Genomic DNA, 21,073 nt, shown 5'->3' with positions numbered 1-21,073 from the left:
ATAGAAAAACTTAAAGGGATCAAAAACAGGACACCATAACTTTCTTTTCAACTAAATAAGACAGTAAAGCATAAAATCATATCACTGCAGTTCTGGAAATTCTTGGCCCAAAAACTGTTGAGCAACAATTGCCTGTCCTAGAGGAGCGATTTGCATAACACATAACTAGCTGTAAAAAGGTCAAAGCAAACAGTCAAAACTGCCCTGTTTGCATAAATCAGGGGTTCCATATGCTTTATTTGTCCCAGGTGACAATAAAAGGAAGCCTTAACAATATTCTCGTTTACAACCGGAGCTAAAAATGTTTATAGGTGCAGTATATTTTGAATGTCTAAGTATAAGCACAAAAACAACCAGATGATGCCACAAATTCCTTGTGACAATTTATGCGATTGTTATAAGAAACAACTGCCAGAATGTCTCCATATACTACACATCAATAAAAGAAATTCTAGAGTTTTGGAGAGTCATAGGACCGCTCCCGCCACTACTAAAGTGCATGAGCCTTTCTTTAGAAAGAGGCTGCACAAATAAGATCTGCATGGGATTTGTGTCAAACAGAAACCTTTGCTGCAAACAAAAAGGACATCAGGGCAATAATAAAGTTTTCCCATGAACGACAAGGCAATGACCAGGACTTCTGGAACAATATGCTGTGGACAGATGAGGCAACAATTATTTGGCCCCAGTACAGGACGACTTGTTTAAAGGGATTCTGTCATGATTTTTATGGTTTAGTTTTAAATTGCAAATAATTCACTGTAGCAGGAAAAATGTCTTTCCTGAACCAGCAAGTGTATTTTTTTTAGTTGTAACATTGGTATGTAGGTGCATCTCAGGTCATTTTGCCTGGTCATGTGCTTTCAGAAAGAGCCCGCACTTTAGGATGGACCTGCTTTCTGGCAGGCTGTTGTTTCTCCTACTCAATGTAACTAGGGTTGCCACCTGGCCGGTATTTTACTGGCCTGGCCGGTAAAAATGATGGCTGATCCCAATGTTATTAATAGGGAAAAAAGATAAATATATAGGAAGGCCTGAAAAGGTGGCAACCCTAAATGTGTCTCAGTGGGACCTGGATTTTACTATTGAGTGCTGTTCTTAGATCTACCAGGCAGCTGTTAACTTGTGTTAGGGAGCTGCTATCTGGTTACCTTCCCATTGTTCAGTTGTTAGGCTGCTGGGGGGGAAAGGGAAGGGCGATATCACTCCAACTTAACAGCAGTAAAGAGTGACTGAAGTTTATCAGAGCACAAGTCACATGACTGGGGGCAGCTGGGAAACAATACGTCTAGCCCCATGTTAGATTTTAAAATTAAATATAAAAAATTCAGTTTGCTCTTTTGAGAAACGAATTTCAATTCTGCTGGAGCAGCACTGCTGTGTTTTGAAAAACAAAAAATGTTTTCACATGACAGTATCCCTTTAAAAACCAAAGACAACATTTTACCAGATGAACTGGATACCAACAGTAAAGCATAGTAGTAGAAATGGTATGGTTCAGGCTTGGTTGCATTGGGCCAGGGAACCTTACCATCCTAGAATCTACACAAAAAACTGTAGGTGGACCTTGTAGTATGACAATGACCCTGAACATTTCAGTAATTCCAGCAAAGATTGTTAAAGAAAAAAAGAAGAAACTGAGGGTTTTGGAATAGCAAAGTCTATGGCTAAATTCCGTTTAGATGTGGAAGATGTGAAAGGTAGTTTAGTCTGTCCCTGTTTTCAGCTTGAGGACAGTGGCCGTAAAGGGGTTGTTCATCTTTGGGTTAACCTTTAGTATGATGTAGAGAGCGATATTCTGAGACAATTTTCAATTTGTTATTTGTGGTTTTTGAGTTATATTGCTTTTTATTCTGCAGCTCTGCAATTTCAGCACTCTGGTTGCTAGGATCCAAATGACCCTGGCAACCATGCATTGATTTGAATAAGAAGCTGAAATATGAATAGGAGAGGCCTGAGTAGAAAGAAGAGTAATATAAAGTAGCAATAACAATAAACGTGTAGCCTTACAGAGCCTCTGTACTTAAATTGGGTCAGTGAGCCCCATTTGAAAGCTGGAAAGATCTGTGCCTGACCAGCGTATTGAATGGAAATGTAAGAAGCATTTGCGTGATGTGATTGAATAAAAGAAGGCAGCACAGTGATCTAGCTGTAAAATATAAAATTATTACCTTGCGAAGTATCCGTGAGACATGTGAGAGAGAAGAGGCTACGGAACCGCCGGCACACAGCATGATGAGAGTTATTCAAAGTCAAGTCACACAATGACAACTTGTGAACCTTCACTGGGTCACTACCAGCTGAAAAGAAAACCCCTCAGCACTTCTAGAAGCCTCGTAACCACGTGGGTGTGACAGAAAGGTTAAGTAAGAAGCCGATTTCCTCTCAGACTTTCCCCTCCTCTGCGCCTGTTTGTAAAGCCGTCAGGTTATAAGCTAAATAGCACGGCTACTACACCACGTTGGTTAACCTGTTTAGCACTACTATCCGCATATAAAATATTCACACAGAAATGTGGCGAGGTTGGCAGAAACGTCGCTTAGCTGGGGCGTGTTTTTACAGGCGCTATTTAGGGCAGCTAATCCGCAGCGCTGCGGGGTCCTTCCTCTCAAGGTCAGCGGATACAGGAAGTGCGCGATATGTTACAGCCTGGTTACATCATTTAATGGTTGCGTCTAGATCCAAGTTGCTAATGGTACAGAGGATTTTAACAGATTAGGAAATAGATCTTTCACTATAGTTGGGCTAAATCCTAGTGGGCAAAGGTACAGTAATAGAAACTAGACAATCCAGTAAGACATAGCTAGTTCCAAGTTGCTAATGGTACAATTTTCTAGTTGGAAAATGAATAGAAACTAGACAATATAGTGCATGTAAAATACATCCCACTTATTTTTAGTGTTTGGAAGGACTGGTGGGTATGATTTAGCTCATTTATTTTAAAGCTATACTCTCCCTTTCACTCTATATAGTATATCATGGTTCTTATAGGATAATGTCAGCAACTAGGATTTAGTGTATTTTACACAGAGAGTCTATTTCCTAGTGGGAAACACAATATGATATGCTCTTAGTGGGTTCTCTGCTCCGCTCTACTGGTATATTATAAGACACTAGAATCTAGTGTATTTTGTATGTTGCTTACATACATCTTTGCTTAGCAGCAGGGATACGATTATCCACTAGGATCTAGTGTTTTCTAAATGAAGCGTCTATTTCCTAGTTGCTTATATACATTTTTGTTTTACAGGGATATGATTATCCACTAGGATCTAGTTTTTTAGTATGAAGTGTCTATTTCCTAGTTGCTTACATACATCTTTGCTTAGCAGGGATATTATCCATTAGGTTCTAGTGTTTTCTAAATGAAGCGTCTATTTCCTAGTTGCTTATATACATCTTTGCTTACCAGGAATATTATCCACTAGGATCTAGTATTTTTAGTATGAAGCGTCTATTTCCTAGTTGCTTATATACATCTTTGCTTACCAGGGATATTATCCACTAGGATCTAGTGTTTTCTAAATGAAGCGTCTATTTCCTAGTTGCTTATATACAGTGGTGTGAAAAACTATTTGCCCCCTTCCTGATTTCTTATTCTTTTGCATGTTTGTCACACAAAATGTTTCTGATCATCAAACACATTTAACTATTAGTCAAAGATAACACAAGATGCAGTTTTTAAATGAGGGTTTTTATTATTTAGGGAGAAAAGAAATCCAAACCTGTGTGAAAAAGTAATTGCCCCCTGAACCTAATAACTGGTTGGGCCACCCTTAGCAGCAATAACTGCAATCATGCGTTTGCGATAACTTGCAACGAGTCTTTTACAGCGCTCTGGAGGAATTTTGGCCCACTCATCTTTGCAGAATTGTTGTAATTCAGCTTTATTTGAGGGTTTTCTAGCATGAACCGCCTTTTTAAGGTCATGCCACAACATCTCAATAGGATTCAGGTCAGGACTTTGACTAGGCCACTCCAAAGTCTTCATTTTGTTTTTCTTCAGCCATTCAGAGGTGGATTTGCTGGTGTGTTTTGGGTCATTGTCCTGCTGCAGCACCCAAGATCGCTTAAGCTTGAGTTGACGAACAGATGGCCGGACATTCTCCTTCAGGATTTTTTGGTAGACAGTAGAATTCATGGTTCCATCTATCACAGCAAGTCTTCCAGGTCCTGAAGCAGCAAAACAACCCCAGACCATCACACTACCACCACCATATTTTACTGTTGGTATGATGTTCTTTTTCTGAAATGCTGTGTTACTTTTACGCCAGATGTAATGGGACGCGCACCTTCCAAAAAGTTCAACTTTTGTCTCGTCGGTCCACAAGGTATTTTCCCAAAAGTCTTGGCAATCATTGAGATGTTTTTTAGCAAAATTGAGACGAGCCTTAATGTTCTTTTTGCTTAAAAGTGGTTTGCGCCTTGGAAATCTGCCATGCAGGCCGTTTTTGCCCAGTCTCTTTCTTATGGTGGAGTCGTGAACACTGACCTTAATTGAGGCAAGTGAGGCCTGTAGTTCTTTAGATGTTGTCCTGGGGTCTTTTGTGGCCTCTCGGATGAGTTGTCTCTGCGCTCTTGGGGTAATTTTAGTCGGCCGGCCACTCCTGGGAAGGTTCACCACTGTTCCATGTTTTTGCCATTTGTGGATAATGGCTCTCACTGTGGTTCGCTGGAGTCCCAAAGCTTTAGAAATGGCTTTATAACCTTTGAAATTGAACTCAGGTGTGATAAACCACAGTTAAGTTATTTTTTAACAAGGGGGGCAATCACTTTTTCACACAGTCCCATGTAGATTTGGAGTTTTTTTTCTCCCTTAATAACGTAAACCTTCATTTAAAAAATGCATTTTGTGTTCAATTATGTTATCTTTGACTAATAGTTAACGGTTTTTGATGAGCAGAAACATTTAAGTGTGACAAACATGCAAAAGAATAAGAAATCAGGAAGGGGGCAAATAGTTTTGCACACCACTGTACATCTTTGCTTACCAGGAATATTATCCACTAGGATCTAGTGTTTTCTAAATGAAGCGTCTATTTCCTAGTTGCTTATATACATCTTTGTTTTACAGGGATATTATTCACTAGGATCTAGTGTTTTCTAAATGAAGCGTCTATTTCCTAGTTGCTTACATACATCTTTGTTTTACAGGGATACGATTATCCACTAGGATCTAGTGTTTTCTAAATGAAGCGTCTATTTCCTAGTTGCTTACCAGGAATATTATCCACTAGGATCTAGTGTTTTTAGTATGAAGCGTCTATTTCCTAGTTGTTATTTTTTTATCTTCAAGTAAAACCAGGACTATACATTATTAATGAATGCCTACAAAGTTAGATTTTGTTTTCATATTTACAGGTATAGGAACAGTTATGCAGAATTGTCAGGATCGAGGGTTTTGCAGATAACAGGTCTTTCTGCCATTTGGACATCCATACCTTATGTCTACTAAAAAAAAAAAAATAATTTAAACTCCAACAGGATTGTTTTGCTTCCAGTAAGGATTCATTATATCTCAATTAGGACCAAATACAAGCTACTGTTTTAATATTACAAAGAAAAACAAAAAGATGCTTAAACATTTGAATTACTTGAATGAAGTCTATGGGGTACATTCACTAAAATGCAAAGTTGCGCTCAGCGACGCGAAAGGTAGCGAAGTTGTGCTTGCGCAAATGCATCAGGCAAAGCAAAGTTGCGCTAGAGAAGGGGAATTTGCATACGTTACAGCAAATACATAAAACTACACAAGCACAGGGAACCTTAATAACTGCAAATAGAGATGTTTTATTGCCCTACGCATGTGCCCAGTGTGCCATATATTATGAAAAGTAGGGGGGAAGCTGGGTGCCCAAAAAAAAATTGTGTCCTTTTGCAACCTATAACCCATGAAAATAGAAACGAGACCAGCATTTTTTGGGACTTAGAAAAAATGTATTGCTTTACATCACTTTTTAAAATGTTACTGTTCCTGTAACTGCAGGTGACTAATCTCCCTGTGTGCCATCAGCATTAGGGCAATAACACATTGAGCTACTGCAGGCAGCTACTTGTTGTGGCTATAAAACACCAAATAAATACCCTGGCATAGACAATACTAAGAATTACCTCTGCTAAAACACACAGCATTTTAGCAAATCCAATTATGACTAATTGTCTATTTTGTGTGCGCCATTGCCTTGAAGTGTTAAAAGTCCCTGCAGAAACATCCTTGTTAGGAAAATTTTCTTATACTAGGCAACTCTTGGCACCAGCAATCCCTAAGTATGTTTTAACCCTTTTAAGGGCCAGCAGAATTTTATATTTCAATTGTACTCAGTGCCAGAGGTTTTTTTGAACCTCTTGGGGGGGGGGGGATATGTAGTTTACCTAGGAAAACTATACATTGCTTTAATTTGGGAGATCCGGAGTTTTCTAAACCAGCCTCAGTTTGAATATTTCCGCAAACTGATTTAGAGCTCTTAATAACAAAACAAAAATGGAATGAATTACCATATTTCACAAAATAGGGATTTATACCAAATTTTATGTTATGAACAAAACAAGCAGATTTGGTATTTGTAATATACCAAATATATGTAATAATAGGTAATTATGTCTCTCTACTTCAAATTACCATACTGCAAAGCAACGCTAAAGGCAAAAAAATTTTGAAAAATCACCTAAAAATATTGCAATTGGCTGCATTTATCTCACCCAATTTTTTTACAAACAATTGTAAAACACCCTAAATATTGACACCAAGGGCCTATGGAACAGTTTGATGCCCAGTATGCATATATATATATACCAAACAGCTGGCATGTGTGGACCCCAAATAAAAACAGTGCATATGAATTTTCTCCACTGCCGATATGCCTTCTGTGGCACACAGAGGAGGCATAGGGCAGGCAGGGAAGAGAGGGTGCATATGGCAGGCAGGGCTTGGAACACAGATGGAGCATAGGCAGGCAGGTGACACAGAGAGGGAGCATAGGGCAGGTATGGCATGGAACAAAGAGGGGACATAGGACAGGCATTCCCTGCCTGCCCTATGCTCCCTCTGTGTTCCATGCCCTGCCCCCTCTGTGTTTCATGCCCTGCCCGCCTTATGCTCCCACTGTGTGCCCTGCTTGCCCTATGCTCCCTCTGTGTTCCATGCCCTGCCTGCCCTCTGCTGCCTTTCCGTGTCACCTGCCTGCCCTATGCTCCCACTGAATTTCATGCCCTGCCTGCCCGCCCTATGTCCCCTCTTTGTTCCATGCCCTGCCTGCCCTATGTTCCCTCTGTGTTCCATGCCCTGCCTGCCCTCTGCCCCCTCTGTTTCATGCCCTGCCTGCCCTCTGCCCCCTCTGTGTTCCATGCCCTGCCTGCCCCGTGCTCCCTCTGTGTTCCATGCCCTGTCTGCCCTCTACCCCCTCTGTGTTCCATGCCCTGCCTGCCCTCTGCCCTCTCTGTGTTCCATGCCCTGCCTGCCCTCAGAGGGGGAATAGGGCAGGCAGGGCATGGAACACAGAGGGGGCAGAGGGCAGGCAGGGCATGGAACACAGAGGGGGGAAAGGGCATGCAGGGCACACCATGGGAGCATAGCGCAGGCAGGGCATGGAACACAGAGGGGGCAGAGGGCAGGCAGGGCATGGAACACAGGGCAGGCAGGACTTGGAACACAGAGGGCAGGCAGGGCATGGAACACAGTGGGAGCATAGGGCAGGCAGGGCATGGCACACAGAGGGGGCATAGGGCAGGCAGGGCTTGGAACACAGTGGGAGCAGAGGGCAGGCAGGGCATGGCACACAGAGGGTGCAGAGGGCAGGCAGGGCACACAGTGGGAGCATAGGGCAGACAGGGCATAGAACACAGAGCGAGCACGGGGCAGACAGGGCATGGAACACAGAGGGGGCATAGGGAAGGCAGGGCATGGAACAAAGAGGGGCAGGGGGCAGGCAGGGCACACAGTGGGAGCATAGGGCAGGCAGGGCATGGAACGCAGAGGGCAGGCAGGGCATGGAAAACAGAGGGCAGGCAGGGCATGGAACACAGGGCATAGGGCAGGCAGGTCATGGAACACAGAGGGGGCAGAGGGCAGGCAGGGCACACAGTGGGAGCATAGGGCAGACAGGACATGGAACACAGAGAGAGCACGGGGCAGGCAGGGCATGTAACACAGAGGGGGCAGAGGGCAGGCAGGGCATGGAACAAAGAGGGGGCAGAGGGCAGGCAGGGCATGGAACACAGACGGGGCAGAGGGCAGGCAGGGCATGGAACACAGACGGGGCAGAGGGCAGGCAGGGCTTGGAACACAGAGGGGGCAGAGGGCAGACAGGGCATGGAACACAGAGGGGGCAGAGTGCAGGCAGGGCACACAATGGGAGCATAGGGCAGGCAGGGCATGGAACACACAGGGGCAGAGTGCAGGCAGGGCACACAGTGGGAGCATAGGGCAGGCAGGGTTTAGAACACAGAGGGTGCAGAGGGCAGGCAGGGCATGGAACACAGAGGGGACAGAGGGCAGACAGGGCATGGAACACAGAGGGAGCAGAGGGCAGGCAGGGCATGGAACAAAGAGGGGGCAGAGGGCAGGCAGGGCACACAGTGGGAGCATAGGGCAGGCAGGGCATGGAACACAGAGGGGGCAGAGGGCAGGCAGGGCTTGGAACACAGAGGGGGCAGAGGGCAGACAGGGCATGGAACACAGAGGGGGCAGAGGGCAGGCAGGGCATGGAACAAAGAGGGGGCAGAGGGCAGGCAGGGCACACAGTGGGAGCATAGGGCAGGTAGGGCATGGAACACAGAGGGGGCAGAGGACAGGCAGGGCTTGGAACACAGAGGGGGCAGAGGGCAGGCAGGGCACACAGTGGGAGCATAGGGCAGGCAGGGCATGGAACACAGAGGGGGCAGAGGGCAGACGGCATGGAACACAGAGGGAGCACGGGGCAGGCAGGGCATGGCACACAGAGGGGGCAGAGGGCAGGTAGGAAGTACACAAAAAAGTCAACACCCTCCCTTAAAAAAAACCCTCAAAATTCATCAGCAAAACCACCCAAAATCTAAATACACGTCACATAGAAGCTGGCTGTAATCACCCCCTAATATGAGGAGCACAACAAGCCACCAAGTATGTAAAAGATTAGCAGCCTCCACTGAATAGTAAACGCCCCTGTATTTCACAAGCGCCCCGATATTACAGTAAGGGAAAAACCAGAGTAAAATCCTGCCCCAAGAAAAAACCTAATGCTGCCCAGCTCAACCACATACTCATTCAGTGGAGCACTGTGGCAGGGTTCTTCTCCAGGCAATCCCCGACTGACCTCCATTTGAAGAAGGCGCCGAATATGCGCCGAATGTCACGTGACGGAGGCGTTCCCCGAGACGTTCGCGTGTGCGTGACGTCCTCCACGGCCTGTGCTCAACTTGGACTTTAACAAACAAGGGAAAGTTGTGCTCACCACTATTTTTTAAAACCATTAGGCGGGGGTGCAATGAGGCTGTGACCACAAAATACATATAGTCAAATACAAGAGTCCTCTGCACTCAACCCATTATCAATATATTTAAGACAGCGACATTTTGTGCATACTGCTACTAAAAAATGCCTTACCCTCAACTTGGACTTAGCAGCTACCATCATTTAATGCGCACTTGTGAATTTGAAGTTTTTTTCGCTCATTACACAATTTATATTTAATCACGGGACGTATACAGTATTGCCAGCGATTATCAGTGTAGTACATAGTTTCTCCTCGGTCTTCCACATCCACGTAGCACTGGGTATTTGGAGGGGTGAGAAATCAATGGCGAGCGACATTCGCCATTGGAAGCTACAATCAACAGAATTCTGGGACTTGTTTCTCTGTGGGCTTTCCTTTTTGTTAAAGGGCACATCCTATTTAAAGGGGTGGCTCACCTTTAGGGTAAGGTCACACTGAGATTCGGTGAGATTTTTTTTTTTTAATTCAGGCAATTTTTAATTGAAACACATCAGCAGAAGCATTACATAAGTTATTGTGATTGTTACAGCAGTAAGTACAGCAGCAAAATACTTAATCAACAGTTAGATTATTTCTTGATAAATAACCGTTGGATAGGAGTAGTGTTCCCCCCTATTAGAGTTTTATGTAGCTGGTATAGTTTGGTGTCTCGCTTCTACCACCCAGGAGGCCACATGGCTTAACTGAGTAGCAAGGTAGTGTAGAAATAGGTTAGGGAAAGCAACCCCACCTTGGAGCTTCCCTCTAGTCAGTCGGGGGTGAAAGTTCGCCCAAATAAATTGTCTAAAGGTTGTGTCCAGTTTGGTGAAGGTTTTTTTCCCAAAATAATTTTTATTATTTTCGTACAAACAATCGCATACATCAACAGTGAAATTGTACTTAAAATTACAGCACAATATGTAATAACAAGCACATAGGAGACAAAACATAGGGGGGGGGTACCATTTTCCATTACTCTTCCCTAATACTCTTGATGAGATTAGTCTACGTCCAATCCTTCCTGTGTTAACCACGGCTCCCAAATCTTTGTAAATTTAGTCATGTTGCCCCTTTTTTCAAATGTTAGCTTATACAATGGAAGTACCGTATTCACCTGTCTCCGCCCATCCAGTGCATAAGAATTGTTTTCCTGCCATAATGGTGTAAAATTTTAATCAATGTACGAGTGCCCTTACTTGTATTTGGGAGATCACCAATGGCATCCAGTAATACCTGCTGTGGTTCTGTCGTCGGTGGTAGTCCCAGATCATTAACCATGTACCTAGCTATTTTATCCTAGTACTTTTTAATAAGTGGGCAATCCCACCACATATGTATCCAGTGAGCAGGGGTCTGATTGCATCTATGACAAGCATTGAGTTTGCATTGAATAAGTTTATCTCTCCCTGAAACCAAATGACAGTATGGGTCTTCAGTAGCCTCTTCCCAGTCGTCTTCAGTTAGATTAGGTATATCCGCCTGCCACTTTAGAAATAGTGCTGGATATTTTGAGTCCTGACTACCCATAAGTGCCTTATAGATTCTGGATACCACTTTTGTAGGGGAAGCATTCCATGCCTGCTCCTCAATTTTGTTGGAGTGTGAGGGCAAAGATAAAGGGCCAAATTGTTCCCTGAAGGCATGCCTTAACTAGAGATTCGGTGAGATTTAGTCGCCCGGCGACCAATCGATTCTTCTTTGGGGCGACTAATCTCCCCGAACTGCTTCCCCGTCTTTCACCTGCTACAATGAAAAAACACCTGTGACATGGCACTCGCAGTGCCTCATTTTCCAAAGTTGCCTCACGAGGAAACTTCGGGCAACTTCAGAAAACGAATCGCCACAAGTGCCATGCCGCAGGCGGTTTTTTCGTTGTTGCAGGGGGAAGCAGTTCGGGGAGATTAGTCGCCCCAACGAAGAGGCAATTAGTCACCGGGCGACTAAATTTCTCTGAATCTCAGTGTGACCTTAAGCTGGCAATAGACAAAATGATCCGATTGTACGAATGATCGGACTTCCCCATCTCCCGACCTGCCACTAACCATTCAGATCAAATAAAGTAGTAAAAGAACAGATCAGCCGATGTTCTGCCCCTGACAGCAATCGTACGAAAGTTATGTCCGCCAAAAGCTAGTGACAGTCTCCCTCTGAAAATCGTACGATTGGCAATACATGCAGAGATATCGGTAGCCGACAGAAATCTTTTAACCTGTCCGATCGACCAATCTCCGCCGGACAAAAAATGTCCTGACTCTCTACACACGGTCTGAAAATCGTATGAACACTCGATTTCCGTCTATAGCCAGCTTAACCCTTAGGGTCTGGCCACATGGGCAGATTCGGGGAGATTAGTCGCCAGGCGTCAAATCTCCTCTTCTTCGCGGCGACTAGTCTCCCCGATCTGCCTTCGGCCAGCCAAAATGAAAATCGCCTGGGAACACTCTGAGTGCTTTTTTTTCTGAAGTCGCCGGTAATTGCCTCACACGGAAACTTCAGGCGACTTCGGAAAACAAATCGCTCAGTGTGCCTGCCCCCAGGCGATTTTCATTTTAGCCAGCGGAAGGCAGATCGGGAAGATTAGTCGCCACGAAGATGAGGAGATTTGTCGCTTGCCGACTAATCGCCCTGAACCTGCACGTGTGGCCAGACCCTTAAAGTTCCTTTTTAGGGTTTAGTTCTCCTAGAAGTGCCACAGATTAACACTTCTGCATATATTTGAGGGGATTTTGCATTTTCAAAGTGCACAAATACACACAGACGAAATGCATTTGCCAATTGACTACACAATTTTCTATCCGATAAGTTCCAGTTTTCGGGGTGACAATTCGATAAAGTCAAGTTTTTGGATTATCAGTTCGAAAAAGTTGCACGATTGAAATTGCCGCTCAATTTTGTTTCTACCTTTTCTTGCACCTATTTTTTAGAGAATTTGGAATTGTTTTTTTTAATTATAGTGAGAAAAAGTAGAGCGCTCCTCTTCAGAAATGGCGACAGGGCGACGATCCATCATGCGGTGCTCGATTTCTCCTCCCTGGCTATCTCCTATAGAAGGCAGGAAGGAGAAATCGAGCCCCGCATAATGGATCATCTCCTTGTCTCCGTTTCTGAAGAGGAGCGCATTCAGAGAATTGGTAAGTAATTTCTTAATAAAAGCTTTGCGATTTAAAAGTTAACTGTCTTGGTGGGGGTTTTTTCATTAATAAGAAACAAATTTTTTTTTTTTTAATTGTTTTTTATGTTACTGGTTTTTTTTTTCGTTAAAAGGGTACAGGTTATACTGAAATCTCAGGACTTGGGGTTTTCTAGATAACTGATCTTTCTGTAATTTGGATTGGGTCTACTAGAAAATAATGTAAACATTAAATAAATCCAATAAACTGGGTTTGCTTCCAATAAGGATTAATTATATCTCAGGATCAAGTACAAGGTACTGTTTTATTATTGCAGAGAAAAGGGAAATCATTTTTAAACATTTGGATCCAATGGGGCTATGGGAGACCTTTCCATAATTCAGTTTTCTGGATAACAGGCTTCCAGATAATGGATCCCATGCCTGTATGGCACCAGCTATTAATAATGGTCTTTTGACCTCAATTCTTTTGCTAAATAATGGTTTGAATCTTCAATTTTTATCATCCTCCCTTGATGGCTGCAAGCAGTGTTTGTAAACTTCTCCCTAAAAATGACACCCCCCCCCATTATTTCTAACTTCTCAATTGTCACGCCACCTTTCTTTTTGTGCGTGCTTTCTTTTGACCATAATCTCTGCTAACACACATCTATTGTCCTTAAAGGCCAAAGAAAGCATTTTTTTTTTTACGAAGTGAAAGTGAATAGTCACATGCCCCTCTCCCAGATCACTACCTTTTTTTTATGGAAATATATTCTGTACAGACAATCTCTCAATGTAATTTTTAACTCTATTAGGAGATTGCATCCGCCATCCTTAATTGGATTGCATCACCATGCGCTTCCCTCCATCTCATCTGCACATGTGCGAACTCCAGGGGATGAAAGCACGTTCACAATACATATGGTTTGCACATGCGCTGAACCGAAATGCTAGCTACTGTGCATGTGTTGCAGTCTTAATCTAGAGAGCAATCACAGTGACTTTTGGGTAGTGTTACTTCAAGCTTTTTGGAAAGCATTGGGTAGCATGGAGGCACGCTTCAGTGAAATTAATAGCCTGTAATGAAATTAATAACCTGTAATGAGGAATGCCTTTCCCTAAACTCATATTAAGTCTTTCTCTATAATCTCCTGCCTAAAGCAACTAACTCTATAGGTATGCTCCTTGCACTCTCTAGACATTGCCCCATCGTAAAACAAAACTTAAGACAGTTGCAGTAGTGATAGTATAGGCCAGGGCTGTCCAACTGGCGGCTCGTAACCCCCCCCCCCTTGTGTGGCCCTCCACATGAAAGTCTGCCTGCTGTGTCTGCTTACCCTGTGTAAGCTTTAAAAGGTATCACAACAGAGATATCTGGCCCCTGCACATTGTTCACATCTCAAATTCACCCTGTACTTCCCTGTATTGTTCACACTTGTGACACCTCTATTGTTCACTTTCTAAAGCCCTGTACTGTTCACACCCTAGACCCAGACTGAAACTGCCCACATTAACATGTTCACACCTTATTTAAAATGCTAATGTGGCACCAGCACGGTGTCAGTGTATATAGTACATCTTAGAGTGGTCCTGATAGGTTTCCCTGTCTCTTGCTTTGTTCTGCCTTCCCTATGTGTGTGCCATACTCTGCCTGCCCTATGCTCCCTGTGTGTGCCATACTCTCTGTGTGTGCCATACTCTGTGTCCCATGATCCCCATGGAACATAAGCCTGGTATTAGTTCTGGGGGTTTCTTAGCATTTGGAAATTGTTGTCAGGGGCCCCTAAGGTGTTTAATCATATGCTGGGGGTACTGTATTATGCACAGGGGAGGAGGATTTAAGGGTAGGTCTTCACATATGGGTGAAATCCCTCCCTGCAGTGAGCACCAACCATTTGGTTTTTTGGTGTGCTATTAATGTGGACATGGTCTTGTGGTAACATAGGTGTGGTTTAAAGTGGGTGTAGTCTAAAAAACAGGGAATTATTAACACTGGCTTCCATTATCGGCCGTCCATCACGTAGACCAGAAAAATTCCGGCCCTCTGTAACATAGAAGTTGGACATCACTGGTATAGACGATGGATTAAGCACTGTAATAAAACAGGAGGTTGCCAGTCAGGAGGATACTTCATCTAGTACAGCATAAGGTAAAAAAAAATTTTGTTTGTCAATAACATCACATTTACAGCTCAAAGTATCATACAAATGCAGGATAACCATTGCAGCAAACTTTAAAATAAGACAAGACAAAGGTACCTTGATATATGTTGCTATTTTATTGAATGTATAGCAGGAACACAATGTTGGCATTTCCTTTACTTTGGAAAAATCTGAGTTATACATTTTTTTTTTTTAAAAAAAAAGTGAAATCACACAAAAACAAAAACCCAACATATAGTTTTACAATATGAAAACAAAGTAGTCCCTCCCCCCAGGAAATGCCCCTAAAGAAAATAAAATTTTAAAAACTGTAAAACGTGTGTGTGTGTGTGTGTGTGTATATATCTTTATAAATCTGTTAATATGCCTTAAGATCAACCGATTTGGTAATATGGTGACATATGTGCTGTGTGAAGCCAATTGTTTGGCACCAGGTCCAATGATCAGATCATGCAAGGCCAATAAGTGCCTGTCGGGAGAATGCCAAATTAACATTTCGGTCCCAATAGGATTTTCAGACGTACCAGATATGTTGGGGATGAAGCCAGGGGAGGGCTTTAGAGCACCACAGGATTAGTGCTGCTTGAACATTGTGCGGTAGAAGGCACACAAATTGCTGCTAGGTGTGTGTGTGTTTGGAAAGTTGATCAAATACAACAGAAGTTGTGTTATCAATAAGATGTAAAACTGCCCTGTGACTGTGGAATCCTTGATCAGAACAGAGAAGCACAGAAAGGAGGCGCTATTTACAAGCCACTTAATTTGTCCAAAAGTACTTGCCATGCAATAGTATTGGCTCCTTTTCACTTGCTCACCAGCGGATATACTACTGTATGCTCCTATCAACAGTTGAGCAGCAGATTGAGATTTCAGAAGGAACGATTGATGATTGAAACTGACCCTCCCTCCCCATACATACCCTCACAGTCATGCTGTATGATTATAAAGTCTGTGTTAATCTGGACATACATGCCTAAGATTTGGTCAGGCAGTTAGTACAACTTTTAAATGACAAACACCGTTTACATTCTGTATACCCAGCACCAACAGGATTTCTAAAGTGGTCTATTTTGTCTTAGCACATAAAACGGTTTTATTAAGAGATATTTTTTTAAAAAAAAAAAACAACAATTAAGCCTTTCCATTAGGAGTTTTATGCAAAAGATATGTGAATCGGCGTCATAATAATTTAGAAAACAAGAAAATTGCTATTAAAGGGATGCTGATGTTTAGCCCTTTATATTGCAGATTACTTTAAGCAGCAGACAGCTAGTTTTCAAACAATATAGTGTTTAATGTTAATAAAAACAACAAATTAAAAAGCGAATAGTCATTTAGCCACTTCATTGATAAAAATTAAAAGCTTAAAATGAAGCTAAATAAGAATAAAGCCATACCATGCACAAATAGATTTTAAAGCGGCAGTATACACCTTTGTTAAAAACTAGTACAATAGGAGTTGTGTTGAAAATGCATTTTCCATTTTTTAAAATGTAAAAATAATCCATATTTTCCTATTGTAAACCAAAATTTAGAAACTGGATTTTCTTCTTCCCCCCCCCCCCAGCTATGTTACAGCTTTTGAGTAGGTCATTATCAGAGGGCTTCTCTTTGTACTGGTAATTAGTGTTAACAACCTCTCCTACGCTCACCAGAAACCAGTGAAATTTGAAAATGTTTTAATTTTTTTAACTTCTATTACTTCGTTAAAAGCAAAAAAAGTATTTTAGCACAAGCCCTAATCATTGAAAATGGGTGTATATTGTGACTTTAATTATCTGGTCCCTGGGTCAACTGGAACCACAGTGCACATATAGTATGTTTTTGACTAACAAGATTTCTATACAACTTGTGACTTCATTCAGCACCCCCTGCCATTAATTTATAGGGATGCACTGACTACAGGATTCGGTTCGGGATTCAGCCTTTTTCAGCAGGATTCAGCCGAATCCATCTGCCCGGCCGAACCAAATCCGAATTTGCATATGCAAATTAAGGGCTGGGAGGGAAATTGCGTGACTTTTTGTCACAAAACAAGTAAAAAATGTTTTCCTCTTCCCAACCCTAATTTGCATATGCAAATTAGGATTCGGTATTTGGCCGAATCTTTCAAAGCATTCGGGGGTTCGGCAGAATAGTGGCTTCGGTACATCCCTATTAATTTATATCCTCAAAGTGGTTGTGATACCAAAAATCAAAAAAAGTATGACCTGTACAGTCTAAAAATAAAAAAAAGCTTTTCCAACTACCTCAAAAAGTGGTTAGTATATTCTAAACTTTATGAAAATATTTTTGACTGTAACAACTTAATATATAACTTGATTTAAATGCTTTCCATTGCTTTAAATTCACTTAGAGCCTGCACTGGGTTGACATGTTTTTTCTGAGAAGCACGCTTTATCTTAGTTTGGGTCTCATCTTGCTTCTCTCTCTTAACAAGTGGTTTCTTTTCTGGAGCTTTCATTTTCCATGACACTGCAGGCAGATTCAGAGATGCCATTCCTTGTGACTTCTGGTATTTCGTAGAAGCTACATAGGAGGCTTTTACGGTCTGAACAACGGCATTCATCAGATTTTTCGCGGCTTGTATCAGGGACATGGCACTGTCAACCTAAGGTTTTTATAAAATTTAATGAAGTTAATATATGCATTAACGCAAATTATAATCCTTATATAGGTCAATGAGCTGTGTACAAGTTATCACCCTACAAGGCATTATAGCTGCACCAGACAACTACCTGGAGCACTAAACATTGAAAGATTTGCTTAAAGTGATACCGACACAAAAAACCCTACTTTTTAAAATATGAATGTACAGTAAAAGTTACCTATAGGTCATGCTGATTTTAGTCACATGACTGGAGGCAGCTGGGAAATTGACAATATGTCTAGCCCCATGTCAGATTTCAAAATTGAACATAAAATCAGTTTTCTCTTTTGAAAAATGGATTTCAGTGCAGAATTCTGCTGGAGCATCACTACTAACTTTCCCATGAAAGTATCCCTTTAATGAACATGTCTTTAAAGGAGAATTCAACCCCTTATTAAAAACCCTACCCCCCTACATAGACCCCCTTCCTCTCCCCCCCCCTCAGCCTAGCTGCTACCCCGCAGAAATGCCCCAAACTTCTTACCCCTCGGTGCAGATTCAGGGATCGTAGTTCACAGCAGCCATCTTCCAGGTGTTTGTGTCTTCTTCCGGGGATTCAGCAATTTCAGCGCATGTGCAGGTGTCACAAACCGGGAAATTGCTCCAACTGCGCATGCGCCGCTTTGTCGGTCTAAGTCTCAGATTACCGAAGACCCAGAAGATGGCTGCCGTGAACTACGATCCCCTATTGGTTAGTAAACCCGGCCCAGTTTCCCATGTATGTTTCTACTGCTATCATTTTAGATTCCTAAAGCCACATGCTAATAGAAACTACACATTTATAGTTTAAAAAAAAAAAAAATCCTGGGATGAGAGCACTTTTAAAATCTGATTTACCACAATGTTAAGACACAATGTACTTACCCCAGACACAACAAGCTCGCCGCCAAGATTCTGAACTTCTGCCTTTACTTTACTACATATATTTAACTGATGGCAGTACAAGGCAATTCTCTGAAGATATGCTAAAAGATCTTGCTTACAAGTTGAATCAGGGCACTAAAAGAGAATAATTAAATGTTAAATAAAAGCTGGGGGGGGGGAATCTACCTTGAATAACTGTATATTTCAAATAAAAAATTAATGGGTGAACACCAAAACTTTACCTTTTGCCAAAACCCCTTATTAGGAAACCCTAAGCATTCCTAGATAATCCTATTTAATCCCATACTCTGTACAAATACTCTGCTTTTCTGTATTTGCTTCAGAAATTCTAATACAGTTTACAGTCATATGAAATAGTTTGGGAACCCCTCTCAGCCTGCATAATAATTTACTCCACTTTCAACAAAAAAAAAGGTAACATTGGCATGTCTTTCATTTCCCAGGAACATCCGAGTACTGGGGTGTTTTCTGAACAAAGATTTTTAGTGAAGCAGTATTCAGTTGTATGAAATTAAATGTGAATAACCGGCTGTGCAAATTTGGGTACCCTTGTAATTTTGCTAATTTGAATGCATGTAACTGCTCAATGCTGATTACAGGCTGGATTAGCTCGTTAAGCCTTGAACTTCATAGGCGGGTATGTCCAATCTTAAAAAAAAGGTATTTCAAAGTGGCCAATTGCAAGTTGTGCTTCTGTTTGACTCTTCTCTGAAGAGTTACAGCATGGGATCCTCAAAGCAACTTTCAAAAGATCTGAAAACAAATACTGTTCAGTATCATGGTTTAGAGGAAGGCTACAAAAAGCCATCTCAGAGGTTTAAAAACTGTCAGTTTTAACTGTAAGGAAAATAATCAAGAAACGGAAGGCCACAGGCACAGTTGCTGTAAAACCCAGGTCTGGCAGGCCAAGAAAAATACAGGAGCGGCATATGTGGAGGATTGTGAGAATGGTTACAGACAACCCAAAGATCACCTCCAAAGACATGGGGCCCTTGTTAAAGGGGACCCGTTAACCAAAAAAAACATTCCAAATCCTATTTTATCACATTAGTCAAGCAAAATGAACTTTAACTACACTATATCAATTATTTTAATCTTTTTTCCTGCAATCTGGGAATTCATAATTATAGCAAGCAGGCAGGAGCCATTTTGTGGACAGTTTTATTAAGGCAAGCCTTGCATCATCTCAGAATCTTGTTTGTGCACCAGAATGGGGGACCTGATGTCCATCACCATGCCCTGGCTACACAATTAAATGGTTATGAGAAATGGGGAATGTGTGGAGAGCAGTGACATCTAGGAAGTGCTGAATGTAAAGTGAACGTAATTGGCTGCCCCGCCTCTATGCCACTGGCATAGAGGAGGGGCAGACAATATTTGACTGACAGCTAAGATTTTTAAATGAGCTTACAACAGCTATGAATGCTTTAATAAAAAATAGAAATTGGATTTCATGTTAAATTTGAAAAGTACTTATTATACAGATTTGTGTGTCTGGATGACAGGTCCACTTTAAAGGTGAGGGTCGGATGAATTCAACCCAATATCAACAAATTCTTCAGGATAATGTTCAAGCATCGGTCACAAAGTTGAAGTTACGCAGGTGTTGGATATTCCAAGACAGTGACCCTAAACACACTTCGAAATCTACAAAGGCATTTATTAGGGATGCACCAAATCCATTTGGGATTCGGCTGAATCCCCGAATCCTTTGTGAAAGATTCAGCTGAATACCGTATCCTAATTTGCATATGCAAATTGGAGGTGGGAAAGGAAAAAGTGGAAAGATTGTTTTTTTGAGATGAAAACTCAAGTGATTTCCCTTTCCACACCTAATTTACATATGCAAAAAATGAATTTAATACTTACCGTAAATTCCTTTTCCCTCAGTCCCGAAGGCAGCACTTACTTAGAGAGAGCTCCTCCTTTGGGTAGGAAAACACCGCCCAGCATAATAAAAAACTCCTCCCCTGTTCCCTACAAAAGGCCCCCACGCCCATACTCCTTCAGTGATAAATAAGCAATAACACACCATAATGCCAAATATTTTAATAAAGGGAGGGAAAAAACGTGCTGCCTTCGGGACTGAGGGAAAAGGAATTTACGGTAAGTATTAAATTCATTTTTTCCCTCACGTCCCTTGGCAGCACTTACTTAGAGAGTTTTTAAGCAATTTTTTGGGAGGGTTTAATTTGCTACAGTACTTAACACTGCTTTTGCAAAAGCCACTTCCCTGGGTGTACCCACGTTGAGTCTGTAATGGTTCGAGAAAGTCTTGAAACTTGACCAGGATGCGGTCCTGCAAATTTGGTCCACAGAGACTCCAGCACTTTCCGCCCATGAGGCTGACACTGCCTGAGTCGAATGTGCACGCAATCCCAAAGGAACTGGCTTTTGTTGCGATGTATATGCAATAATAATTGCGTGTTTTATCCATCGGGATATTGACATCTTTGATGCGGTTTTGCCTTTCCTAATACCTGTATGTGCTATAAACAAGTTATTTGAGATTCTAAATTGTTGCACCACCTCCAGATATTTTAGGATACATCTTTTCACATCCAATAAGTGTAGATTTTCTTCATGTTTATTTTTAGGCTCCGGAAAAAAATCAGGTAAGACAATTTCAAAATTTATATGAAAGTCTGATGAAACTTTTGGTTTAAATGAAGGATCCGCTCTAAGAATTATCCTGTCTTGAAGAATTTGTAAATAAGGTTTCTTGCAGGATAAAGCCTGTATTTCACCAACTCTTCTGGCAGAGCAAATGGCTACCAGAAATACTGTTTTGATTGTAAGATAGAATAACGAGGCC

The 21,073-nt window shown here is 42.1% G+C and overlaps 2 protein-coding genes across 2 annotated transcripts in view; both read right to left on the bottom strand.

Annotated features, from left to right (window-relative positions):
• Positions 1-2,292, bottom strand: part of hspa9.S (heat shock protein family A (Hsp70) member 9 S homeolog) — a 41,479-nt gene extending 39,187 nt beyond the window's left edge. The window contains exon 1 of the mRNA NM_001086158.2: positions 2,172-2,292. Within this exon, the coding sequence (NP_001079627.1) occupies positions 2,172-2,234 (63 nt within the window). The 5' untranslated portion in view covers positions 2,235-2,292. The remainder of the gene's footprint in view (positions 1-2,171) is intronic.
• Positions 2,293-15,997: 13,705 nt separating this feature from the next.
• Positions 15,998-21,073, bottom strand: part of ctnna1.S (catenin alpha 1 S homeolog) — a gene marked incomplete at its 5' end in the record, with an annotated part of 42,907 nt that continues 37,831 nt past the window's right edge. The window contains 2 exon segments of the mRNA NM_001090631.1: positions 15,998-17,334; positions 18,238-18,372. Of these exon segments, the coding sequence (NP_001084100.1) occupies positions 17,047-17,334; positions 18,238-18,372 (423 nt within the window). The 3' untranslated portion in view covers positions 15,998-17,046.

The sequence above is a fragment of the Xenopus laevis genome, chromosome 3S (assembly GCF_017654675.1).
Source record: "Xenopus laevis strain J_2021 chromosome 3S, Xenopus_laevis_v10.1, whole genome shotgun sequence".
Taxonomy (NCBI): domain Eukaryota; kingdom Metazoa; phylum Chordata; class Amphibia; order Anura; family Pipidae; genus Xenopus; species Xenopus laevis.
This window is presented reverse-complemented; position numbering and strand designations above follow the sequence as displayed.